Source organism: Stegodyphus dumicola, chromosome 5 (genome assembly GCF_044657685.1).
Source record: "Stegodyphus dumicola isolate Sdum_Otavi_A_Nest chromosome 5, ASM4465768v1".
Classification (NCBI taxonomy): Eukaryota; Metazoa; Arthropoda; class Arachnida; order Araneae; family Eresidae; genus Stegodyphus; species Stegodyphus dumicola.
Genome location: NC_140772.1, coordinates 18,275,331 through 18,287,517, shown reverse-complemented (window position 1 = coordinate 18,287,517; position 12,187 = coordinate 18,275,331). Strand labels below are relative to the sequence as shown.

The following is a 12,187-nucleotide window of genomic DNA, read 5'->3' as shown; positions in this document are numbered from 1 at the left end:
CTATACTGGATGTGATGGAATTAACATAGGTTGACACATTTTTCACTTTTATGTGTCGCTGTTAATCTTTTCTCTTATTACTGAAAAATTAATAAATTTTAGTATGTTAAATTGTTTCATGTATTATTTTAAACTGCAAGTTGAATCTGATTCAGGTAAGTTTGTTTTGCTGTAAAACATATGCTTTACAACAAACTTCATGTTCTTTTGTTGCTAAGCATACACTTATCAACAAAAAATTAGAAAATGAGAGGAAGATTACACACCTTGAAGTAATTTAAAACTGCTCTCTTAATTTTTGTATTTCTACATATTTCAAAATATATCACAAATATGGGTAGAGGTAGAAGCTAGGCCAGCATCTTTGTAGTACCACAGGTGATTGAAGTACTGCTGTACTTGCTAACTAGTACACTACTACCAGAAATTGGAAATATGAAAGAGGACACCCAGTATGGTCTGAGTGTCTCCTATAACAGATACTAAAAAGGAATAACATACAGATTTACCACACAAACTAGAATAGTACAATGTGTAGTATGTCACTGCCATACCAACATACAGCAACACAAAACAGTACGAGCATTCATGCAGTTGCTAAAGGGAATTTTTCCTCAGTGTCAGCACCTAATGATGATTTGTCACTGCATGTAAATTGTAGTAATTATTTTTGAATTTATGTGTAGTTGGATTCAACCTGTGATATTACATAGAAGTGTATATCACATGAAGATAGGCATATGGACGACATTATTTTCCATACATACACATTTAGCTACAGTTTGGATATAGAAATGAAATTATATGATACTATCTTTGCACAAATATACAATTACTCTAATTCAATTATGGTAAATAATTTCACATTGATGAAAAATAGGATATATCAGATGGCATTTTTGTTTGACTTAAAAAAATATTTATTTTATCAGCAAAGTAGGAAATGCTGGCATTCTGTAGAATGCCTAGGCATTGTATATAATGCCTGGCAACTTTAGGTAAAGAATGAAATTTGAGAATTATTACATACTTTTCCTAGGCATTGTATATAATACCTAGGCATTCTATAGAATGACAAATGCTCTTTAGGCGAAGTATGCAAAAAAGGTTCTGATTAAGCCATTATTTGAAAGATAGTCATTCCTCAAAAATACAAATGCTATCTTGACAAATTAATGTGTGTATTTAATTATGGCAAACCACACTAGGGCTATCTGCCTAAGGGGAGGGATGCCTTCGTGGAGGACTTTCAAAGGGCAACTGGCTCGTATACACGTTACACATGGGGAAAACCACGAAAACACCCATGCAGCCAGCCCGTTTGCGGGATTCGAACCTCGGACCGAACTACCAGTGTTCAGCGACTTTACTGCTCGGCCGCTGGTGGGCCTTGACAAATTAATGAAAGAGTGCCATTAGAAAACCGTTATTCAAAATATGTGACATAAAGGATAGTGAGATGATTTTGATACAACATAATAAATTTGTATTTTCTATCTGACTGAGACTTGGAATCAGTAAGACACAGCCTACCGATTCAGCAGCCAGTAGCCTCGTGGTTCCTTCTTAGTAGTCATTTTGGCTTTTTTACATCATTTATTAACTTCTGGTAAGTAGTTTGGTTCTTCGAAACGAATCGGAAATGTATTTTATACTTTGCCGGTTAGTCATTCCATAGAATGCCTAGGAAACATGCGAAATATGAATTGCTTCATACATTGCCAGCTAGTTTTAGGCATTATATACAATGCCTAGGCATTCTATAGAATGCCGGATTTCAAACTTTGCTGGTAACATATAATACTTCTGTTTGCAACATCTATGTACTATGCATTAAGTCTCGCATTATGTACCTAAACAACTTTAAGTATTTATCCCTGCGATATGTACCATGTCCTAGAGTAATTCTAGAGTAAAAGGAGGCTGTCAATCCTCCTTTTATACCCATATTATATGTCTTTATGTGCTTATGTTTTTATTTCTTGTGTTATATGTGTGTATATGTGTTGTGTTCAGTGTGTGTTATGTGTGTACGAGGGCTATCCAGAAAGTAGATTACGTTTTGGAATAAAAAAATAAACAAAGTATAGGAAACAAATTTTATTATATACAGATGAAAGCCACACTCAAATACTACTTTTCTACATAGTCACCATACAAATTAAGGCATTTATCGTAGCGATGTACGAGCTTGGAAATTCCTTCATCAAAAAATTCGGCCGCCTGCGCCTTCAACCACTTCGTTACCTCTTCTTGCCTTCCATCTTGCACAAAACTTGTGGTAACCAAGCTTTTCGCTGATGATTTCGTGCAACAAACTTCGCGAAATTTGTGGAAAACTCAAAGAAAGTTCCGTTATTGTGAAATTTCGATTTTCACGGACTTTAGCATCGACTTTTTCGAGAAGTTCGGCGGTCACTATGCTGGGTCTCCCACTTCGATCTTTGTCGTGAACATTGGTTCGGCCATTTTGAAATCTTATGACCCACTGACGCACTCCACCTTCAGTGATAATGTTGTCCCCATACACTTCACGAAGCTGCCGATAGATTTCTATCGGTTTACAGTTTTTTGCAGTCAGAAACCTTATTACTGAGCGCACCTCGCAGCTCGCGGGATTTTCAATTAATGCAGACATTTCAAACCGTCACAGTATCTGAACGGAGCACAGCACGAACCTCTCACTAGCACGGCTAGATGCAGACTGAGCTGCGCAACGCTCTGACCCCAAGATGGCCGCGCTAGCCCCGCCCCTAGCGGACACAGACGGAAACGTAATCTACTTCCTGGATGGCCCTCGTATATGTGTTGTGTTCAGTGTGTGTTATGTGTGTATATGTGTTGTGTTCAGTGTGTGTTATGTGTTTACTTGGTTGCGTTCGTGTATGTATTTGTTTTCTATTTTTTATTTTAAGGTGTTATTCACTATGTAATGTACTTTGTATGTCACCTCCACCTCATATGTAATCCACCAACTTATGTCAAACAATTGCCCCTGTATTGCCTTGTAAACCATTCTTAAATCTTATATAAACTCCCGGTGTGGCCTCGTGTGGCTCCAGGGATTTGTTGCCTCTAGGTAGTGGAGGACGCGGGACATATGCCTGTTTACCTCTGTTAAACATCAGGCATCTCTGTCCTCCATCACCTGTCACCTGTTATGTTACCCATTGTCATTTCAGATTAGAGAGGATTTTCTGCAGACGTTGTATCTACATGAGGATATTTTTATAATTAACTACATTGAAATATATTTTTAAGATAACTTAGGAAAGTATGAAGTACAGTAAGACCCCGCTTAACACTGTTTCGTTTAGCGCTGTTTCGGTTTAGCACTCTTTATTTCAACCCAGGGATTCCCCAAAATTGTGCGCAGTGCAAGGTTTTCAAATAACATGTCCGAAACAGTGTAGTTGTGTTTCTTGTTTGGTGCGATGCTGTATGGACGCATTTTTATCATTTGAAACATTTGTTGACATTATTGTAAGTATAAATTTATATAATACTATAACGATTAATACAGTGACAATTATTATGACCTTTAGTTTTTATCATGGTTGATAATAAAAAACAAAAAAAGAAAGCAACCAGAAAAAGCATTTCACTGGAAATTAAAATGCAAGTGATTAGAAGATTAGATTCTGGTGAACGTCAATCTCAAATTAGTGCTGCATTGAATTTGGCAACTTCAACAATAAGAACAATTCTTAAGAATAAAGAAAAAATACTGCCATCGGCAACTGCGTCAAGCTCTGCAACTAGAATTACCCGTTCTAGAAATAACATTATAGAGAAAATGGAAAAACTACTGTCTATATGGATTGACGACGAAATTGAACGCAATATGCCATTCAGCTAATCTATCATAATGCCTTCTTGACAAAAAGGCAGAAAATTGGAAATACAGAATAGACTGAATGATCTGACTGAGAATTTTATGTTTTTATAAGTATATTCGTTTATATTGTTTTTATTTTTGTAAGAAATAAATGTTTGGTTTCATTTTTATTAGAAAAAAATATTAAATTTAATACCTAACCGATTTCCTAGCCATCTTCCCCTAACCCCATTATTTACATGTTAAGATAGCCTCGTTTAGCGCTGTTTCGCATTACGCTCCACTTTGATGGAACGTATCCCCCGCGTTAAGCGGGGTCTTACTGTATTTTCTGCAGACGTAGTACTTACATGAGGATATTTTATTAATTAACTACATTGAAATATATTTTTAAGATAACTTAGGAAAGTATGAAGTGTTACCTTCTGTGCTGATGGCATTTGAGCCTGAGTAATAATTACTGGCTGAGATGGCTGAAGAGAAGAAGGAGGCAAAGGGGGTGGTGGAGGTTGTGGAGGCGCTTGAGGTCGTAGTTGTGACTGAGACTGTGTTTGTTGATGTTGTTGCGACTGCTGCTGCATCTGTTGGTGAAACTGCTGCTGGGCTGCTGCAGCAGCAGCCACAGTTGCTGCTGCCTGAGAAGACAACACTCCCTGAGGTAATGACACAGCCGCTTGGCTGGCTTGAAGTTGTAGATTCTGAAGACTTTGTTGAAGCATACCTTGCTGCAGAAGGCCCTGTAATGCCGAAGTGTAGAAAAGATATTGTATATAATTGCTATTTAAAATAACTACCATTTATCATTTAACAAAACGTACATTTCAGATATCATACATATTTTTTAATATTATTTCAGAAAACTGGACACTTTAAGTGTCTTCAGAAGACTGGACACTTTAAGACTTTAAGTGTAAATAAATTTTTAAATACTTTATTAAAGTCTAAAAATACTTTCTGAAAATAAAATAAAAATAGGTGTAAAATAAAAACGCTGAAATTTTACAGTATGGGAGATACAGAAAAAATTAAAAAGAAATTTCCTATTTAAAGATTAGATTTCAATTTCAAAATAAAACTGCTGATCTACTACCAGGTTTTATAAGTATAGAAATTATTTCATAAACATAACTGACATGAAACTTAAAACAAATACATAATGATAAAATTCCCGGGAAGAAATACTAAAATGTTTTTAGTTATTTTAATAATAAAATAATTTAATGCAAATTTACATGAAAATTACAGTGGATGGACAAAAATATGGAAACACCTTGTGAAATGCATGTTTGAAAAGAAAGATTGATTTTAATGAAATATGTAGGTGGCGCTAGCATTTTTGACTACTGACGCCACCTATACAACTTCGTAAATATGCAGTTCAGGTGTTGTCGGAGTACTGTTATGTGAGGTTGGCATTGCATTATGTCAGAGTTAACAGACTTCGAACGTGGGCAAATTGTTGGAGCACGTATGGTAGGTGCTTCCGTAAGCAAGGTAGCCGAGGTGTTTAGTGTTTCAAGAGGTACTGTATCGAAGATTTATTCCGCATATTTGAAAAGCGGAAAAACATCATCTGCTAAATCACAGCGCGGACGAAAGTGTGTCCCGAGTGATCGTGACAGACGATCATTAAGGGCAATTGCGACGAAAAATAAGAAGACCACAGCTGCAAAAGTTACTGCTGAAATGAATGTTGTGTTACCGAACCCTATGAGTACCAAAACAATTAGAAGGGAGCTTCATAAACAGGGAATTCCTGGCCGTGCTGCAATTGAGAAGCCACTCATCAGTGATGCTAATGCCCGTAACAGGAAAAGGTGGTGTTTAAGTCATAAAGCCTGGACTATAGAGCAGTGGAAGCGAGTAATATGGTCTGACAAGTCTTCTTTCACATTGTTTCCCACTTCTGGCCGAGTTTACGTCTGGAGAACGCCATCTCAAGCCTATAATACAGACTGCTTGTTGCCAAGAGTGAAACATGGAGGGGGTTCTGTTATGGTTTGGGCAGCCATATCATTGTTCTCTGGTAGCCCCATGATAACTGTGTCAGGGCGCATGACTGCCAAGACTTATGTGAACATTTTGGCCAATCAAGTTCATTCCATGGTACAAACTTTGTTCCCCGATGGTGTAGTGTCTTCCAAGACGACAAAGCCCCTGTTCACACAGCTCACATTGTCCAGGACTGGTTTTCTGAGCACAAGGATGAGTTGTCCCATCTCCCCTGGCCACCACAGTCAACAGACCTGAATATTATCGAACCTTTGTGGTCTACATTGGAACGGAAAGTGCGTTCTCGTTATCCACTGCCAACATCGTTATCTGAACTTGCCACCATTTTGCAGGAAGAATGGTATAATATTCCCTTGGCAAACATACAGGAACTGTATTTATCCATTCCGAGAAGACTGCAAGCTGTTTGGGATGCCAATGGGTTTCCTACACCATATTAAGCACAGAAACATGTTTTTTTAAAGGTGTTTCCATATTTTTGTCCAACCCCTGTATATTTTAATAATATTTAAAAATCCATTTAAAGTAACTTTCAGAGTTGATCTATCAGTTATGAATTTCACTGACTAGTTTAATAAAAGAGGATCAATGCAGTGCCACCTGATTTTGTAGAAGAAGTGCCTGCATGTTGGCTGGCATTTGTCCAGGTTGCAGAAATACAAAAGGCTGCATACTCTGCAAACTGTGCTGTTGAATTTGTTGTTGTAGTTGCTGAATGTCTTGAGGACTCAATTGCAAACCAGCAAGACCTGAATTTACTGGTAACTGAAAGGAAAGAAAGCAGTTAAGTAATGATGCAATAAACTAACAGTAATAATTAATCCTAATATAGTAAACTGTAGTATAGTTTTAGTACTGCCACACACTTGATAAAATTTCTATTTCAGATGCATTTTTGTCTCTAAATATAATTAATATTACTTCAAATTCACAAAACATTACTAACATAAAATGTTAGCTTAAATATTAGAATTCAAACAAGTTTTAAAAATTTTATGCAGTCAAAAGGAATAACATTAATAACAATTACACAATTTTTTATAGAATAAAGATATGACTTGTAAATTTTCACATTACTTAGATAAACCTTCATTTCCTAAACTGTGTTTGAAATCGAAATAAATAAATAAAAAATTAAAAAAAATGTAAAATGACTATTTCTTATCATTTAGACAATTATTTTATAACAGAAAGATATACAATTTTAAACATTTGCATGGAAAATACGATATTCCGATATCTTTCAATAAGAGCAAAACATAATTTTTCTTATAAAATCAAAATGGCCCTTTTTATCATTTAGAAGTTATTTTGTATTAAAATGATAAAATTTACCATGAAAATTAAAAAATGTACGTAATAAATGTTCTTATCTTTTACATCTATTCTTTAGAAAGAAACAGCCTAATTTTCTGATAAAATCAATTTTTATTATTATTTAGATAATTATTTTACATTAAAATGATAAATGATAACCTTTTATAAACATTTAGATGGAAAATATGATACTCAAAACCTCTTTCCAACAGTGAACATCAGTTTTTCTTTCGAAAATTATGAAATATATATGTATAACAAATACAGATGCTACACAGTTTTCATGTGTATTTTATGTATGTAACTTACTCAGTTTTAATATATGCAATATAAAATTGCAAGATCATATTTGTTAGTCATAGAAACAACCGAAGTATGTATATCATATTACAGTCACTCCTGAATGATGAATGGAGAAGATGTTACTCCTTCTTCTTCTTCTTCTCTCTCTTTTTATTACATTTAATTGAAAGATTAACTTCTAAAACTAGAATCTTATATCTAGTTTTATACTTTTTATTACAAATAAAGTTGCTTTGTTTTTAAGAAATATGCAGTGAGAGTCATCTATTTTGTATTTTTATCTTTGAATGAAAAGATATTTTAATTTTGTCCTTTAGTATCAAGGTCAATCCAAACTCGCATTCATGTGTGAAAATTACCTTTTAAAGTCAGAGTTTTGATTTAAAAAAAAAAGGTAGGCAGTCTAATTAGGCCTAGAGGAGTACACGTGTAACATTTTGTGAAGATAGCACTTATCGTTTTAATTCTGTGGATGTGCCCAAAGTGGCACACTGACTGAATAGAGCTTCGAAAAGAGTGCTGAAACGAGCACTGTTGTCAATGAACTGATCAACGAGATGCGGAGAAACAAAGCATACAGACTCTCAGTTGTCCTAGATGATCGGTAAGCCCGGTCTGGGCATACCTAGGGTTCGCCGTTTGATTTTAGGCAAGATTTCAAGGTAAAAATTTAAAACTAATATAGAATAATTAGCATACACCCAAAAAATAACATACAAATTTCTTTTCAAACAATTCCTTTTATGCCCTAAAAAAATCTGGAAGATATCTTTGAAAAATGAGGGTTTTAGAAAACTAAACAAGGCTAAAATATATGGACTGTTTTGTGTTGAGCTGCCATCTACTATAAATAAAGAAGGTTCAGAGTAACCTATAAATCCTTTTTCATTCAATTTTTCTGTGCGTACAGAAGGAAATTTTTAGGTGTGTCCAGAGCGGACACACTGTGCCGCAAAGGGTTAAGCAGCGAACAGAGATTTAGAAACAGTATCAATGGAGATTAAAATTACCTTTCCTATTTGCTGAAGTTGCGCAAGACCTGCTTGCATGAGCATTTGCTGCTGTCCTTGGGCTCCCGCTAACAACTAAAAAAAAAAAAAAATGTAAATATTAAGACAAGAGATTTTAAATTAATTATTTGGGAAATTTCCCGACAATATAGTTTCAATTCAATGTATACTGCGGGAAAAAAATGGGACAGTTCTATATCTCCCGTTCTACTGGGCGGATTGACGAAATTCAACTTGCGTTTTTCCTGTCCCGAAAGAGCGACTTAGGATATGTATTAAATTTATACACAGCACTGTTTTAATATAGGTATTTTGACGCAAAATCGCACGTTTTCTGAAATGACATGCCAATTTTTTTCCATATTTCGATTCTACGATTCAAATTATACCAAACTGCTAAGTTTTGTAAAAATAGCACGAATAGTTTTTAAAAAATCAGCTCTCAAAATTTTCTCTCCTCAATGTTAATTGAATTTGATACATATTTATTAATCTCTCTTTTTTTTTATTAAATTTACTTGATTTCTTCTTCCAAAATTTGAAATTTAGGCTTATTCCAAATATAATTCGCACATTTTTTTATTATTTATTTTAAAAATTTGTATTTTAAAATATTTTTTATAAATTTTTCGAAACAATATTTGCGTTACAACCTATAAAAATTTTAATCTCGTCTTAAAGTAGATGTACTTCTAAGCATACCTGCAAAAAATTAGAGATTTTTATTCAAAATATCTTATGTATACGTGAATTTACATTTTGGCGCGTTTTGGAATTCGGTGTATTTAAACAATACAAGCGATAGTAACGAAAATGCCGTTTACGCAATTTGCTAAAATTGTTTGAAAGAATGAACGATGGACCATTTTTCCTCTCGTGCATCAATGAAAGAATTTAAAAAATTAACGTAAATAGGTTTACTTAAGTAGGTTATAAATTAAGAATTCCATCAAGTGAATGGCGCAAACCGAAAAAAATTGGCCAAGATAAACTTTTAAATTTCTCACCGAAAATTACAAAATTTAATATTTAGGCATAATTTGAGTCGTACAATCAAAATATGGAAAAAGATCTCTGTTAGAACAATAGCTATATATAAATCTAATATATATCCTAAGTCGCTCTTTCGAGACATGAAAAACCCAATTTAAATTTCGTCAATCGGCGAGGTAGAACGGGAGATATAGAACTGTACTTTTTTTCTCCCGCAGTGTACAATGCATCATGTTCAATGACGTCTCTAATTTTTTCTGTATTCTCTATCAATCCAGTGCAGGAAATTACCTTACGAGGTGCATTCGAATCATATGAATATTTTGAGAAGGGTTCTCCTGCAATGGCTTCGTAAGTGGGAACGGGGGGAGCAGTGCATTTTCGCAGAATTCAGTGCGCGGACGTTAGAGACTTTGTTTACAATACAAATAAGTTATGCATAGTTGTATTAAAATCATGAAATTTAATAACCGGTAAATTTTATTACATATTGTGTTTTAAAACCAGTGCATCAAATAAAAAAGTATATTTGAATGATCATGCATTAATTTTATGAAGGTAATTAAAATTCCGAATTGGAATAAAATCATATTTACAGTTTAGACAAAATTAATGCATCCTCCTTTAAGTTATTCTACAGAACCTAAACTACTGCGTCACTAGTATGTAGAGAAATTACTGCTTTCTACCTGAATTACGAATACTGAGGGCGCTGAATAATCTGATTTTGAGTGTTCTAAAATTGATTTCTAAACAAAGACAACAATACTTTCAAATAATTAAGACAAGAAAAAATATTTGTTTAAATTTTGATATTGATTGTAATAAAAAAAAAATAACTCTCGCTCAAGTATTAGGCAAAAATAAACTTTCTTCGTAAACTTTGACTTACATTTACGTCGAAAATCGACAGCTAACTTTGAAAGAAGATTGATATACTTTAAATTAAAAAAAAAAAAAAAAAAAAAAAAAAGATCTATAAAGTTATACAACTTTAATCAGCATGAATTTACTTCCTATTCATTTCTGTTAGTATAAAAAAGTAAAAAAGCAAAGGTAAAACGTACTGTAAATGTTGCTTTTCAGCAGGTTCCACATCAGCCAGGAAAAGCGCATTACACACGTTTTTGTCAACTAATGCAGTTTATAATATAGTTCGCTAACTTTTGGAGAGGAGATGTAAAATTTAATGAAGAAAGATTGTCGAAAATATAACATCCTCCTTTAAGTTATTCTTATTATTTGCTCTGCAATTATAATGAGAAATGTTAATACATTTATTTGAAAATTATTAAGCTGATAAGTGCGCTTACAGCTATGAATAAATTTAATTGAACATTTAAAAACGATCACTACATCCTGTACGTTTAAGTATTTGTATCTCTTGCTACTTAACAAATAGATATAATTTAGCTGGAGTTTATAAAGGATAAAAACTGGAGCGTTTCAAGAAATTTGAATGCTTTTAACATGCAGATAGATCTGCTTTTACGATTTTACGGATCCAATCAGTTAAAGAACTTCTTTGATTCGTAATTGAAAATGCGCTGCATATTAATTAACCCATGTCTAAAAAAATAAAGTTTATTGCGAAACGTTTGGAAAATGACTATTTCCGAACAATCAGAATAAGCAAAAAACTCTCTATGGAATATATAAAAAATAAAAAATAAAATGTGCGAATAAAAAATGCGTTGGATACCCACAGCGACAGCAGATATTGCCACAGTTTTTTGGGAGTTGTCTATGTCCACAATTGTACGTTATTATTATCACTATTATTATTATTATTGCTCGCTGTTCTTACCCACAGGATTATGTAATTTAACTCCATGTAATCCGGAATAGGCAAACATATCAAAAATGAATTTCTCAATCGCGAAAATAAGTCGAATATTCTAACCTATTTTTTAATCGAGTTTTCGCTCAGTGAGACTTTTGTTTTTAAGTTCTTTTGCAAATATTATTCTATTTATAATTTCATTTCCTCATTTTTAATTATGCCTATTCTTCCGTTGTTTACAATACATTACATCTGATTCGAATACATATTTAGTTTACGTAACAAAACGATTAATCTAGCGGGTTGGTAAAAAAGTCAATTTTTTTTTTAAATTTTTTTTTTTTTTTTTTTTTTTTTTAGTGTGAAGTAAAACTTATTTTTTTTCTATACAAAAAATGAACTTTATTCAGTCAAATATCTTCCATTTTCGATGACCTTTTGCCATCTTTCTGGTAACTTCACAATTTCGCGCCTATAGAACTTCCGGTCTTTATCAGTAGGAAACGCAACCAAGTGTGATTTGAGGTCGTCGCTATTACTGAAAGTTTTACCATTTAAGACGTTCCGTAGACTTTGAAATAAATTATAATCCGATGGTGCAAGGTCGGGGCTATATGAAGGATGAGACATCACTTCCCAAACAAGCTCCAATAATTTCGTGAGTGCTACTAAATATGTGTGAGTCCTCGCATTGTCGTGGGGAAAACCGATTCCTTTGCGACTTATTAATTCTGGCCTTTACTCTTTCATTTCTTCCACCAGTTGCATAAGTCGTTGCCAGTAAACATATGAGTTAATCGTTTGGTTTCTTGGAAGCAACTCAAAATACACAACACCTTTGTAACACCATCAAATTGACAGCATGATGTTTTTCTGATGCCTTTAAATTTCGATATGGCTCACCATGCCTGGACTATGATCTTTTTCAAT

At 33.7% G+C, this 12,187-nt stretch overlaps 1 protein-coding gene across 7 annotated transcripts in view; it reads right to left on the bottom strand.

Moving 5' to 3' along the window:
* LOC118189526 (uncharacterized) overlaps positions 1 to 12,187 on the bottom strand; it is a 1,222,747-nt gene that overhangs the window by 17,354 nt on the left and 1,193,206 nt on the right. For 6 of the 7 annotated variants that reach the window (XM_085816469.1, XM_085816472.1, XM_085816475.1 and 3 more), the window contains 3 exons: positions 8,482 to 8,556; positions 6,449 to 6,616; positions 4,261 to 4,575 (listed from right to left, as the gene is read on the bottom strand). In XM_085816469.1, the coding sequence (XP_085672595.1) occupies positions 4,261 to 4,575; positions 6,449 to 6,616; positions 8,482 to 8,556 (558 nt within the window). The remainder of the gene's footprint in view (positions 1 to 4,260; positions 4,576 to 6,448; positions 6,617 to 8,481; positions 8,557 to 12,187) is intronic. The other variant, XM_085816470.1, reaches the window with a different exon arrangement.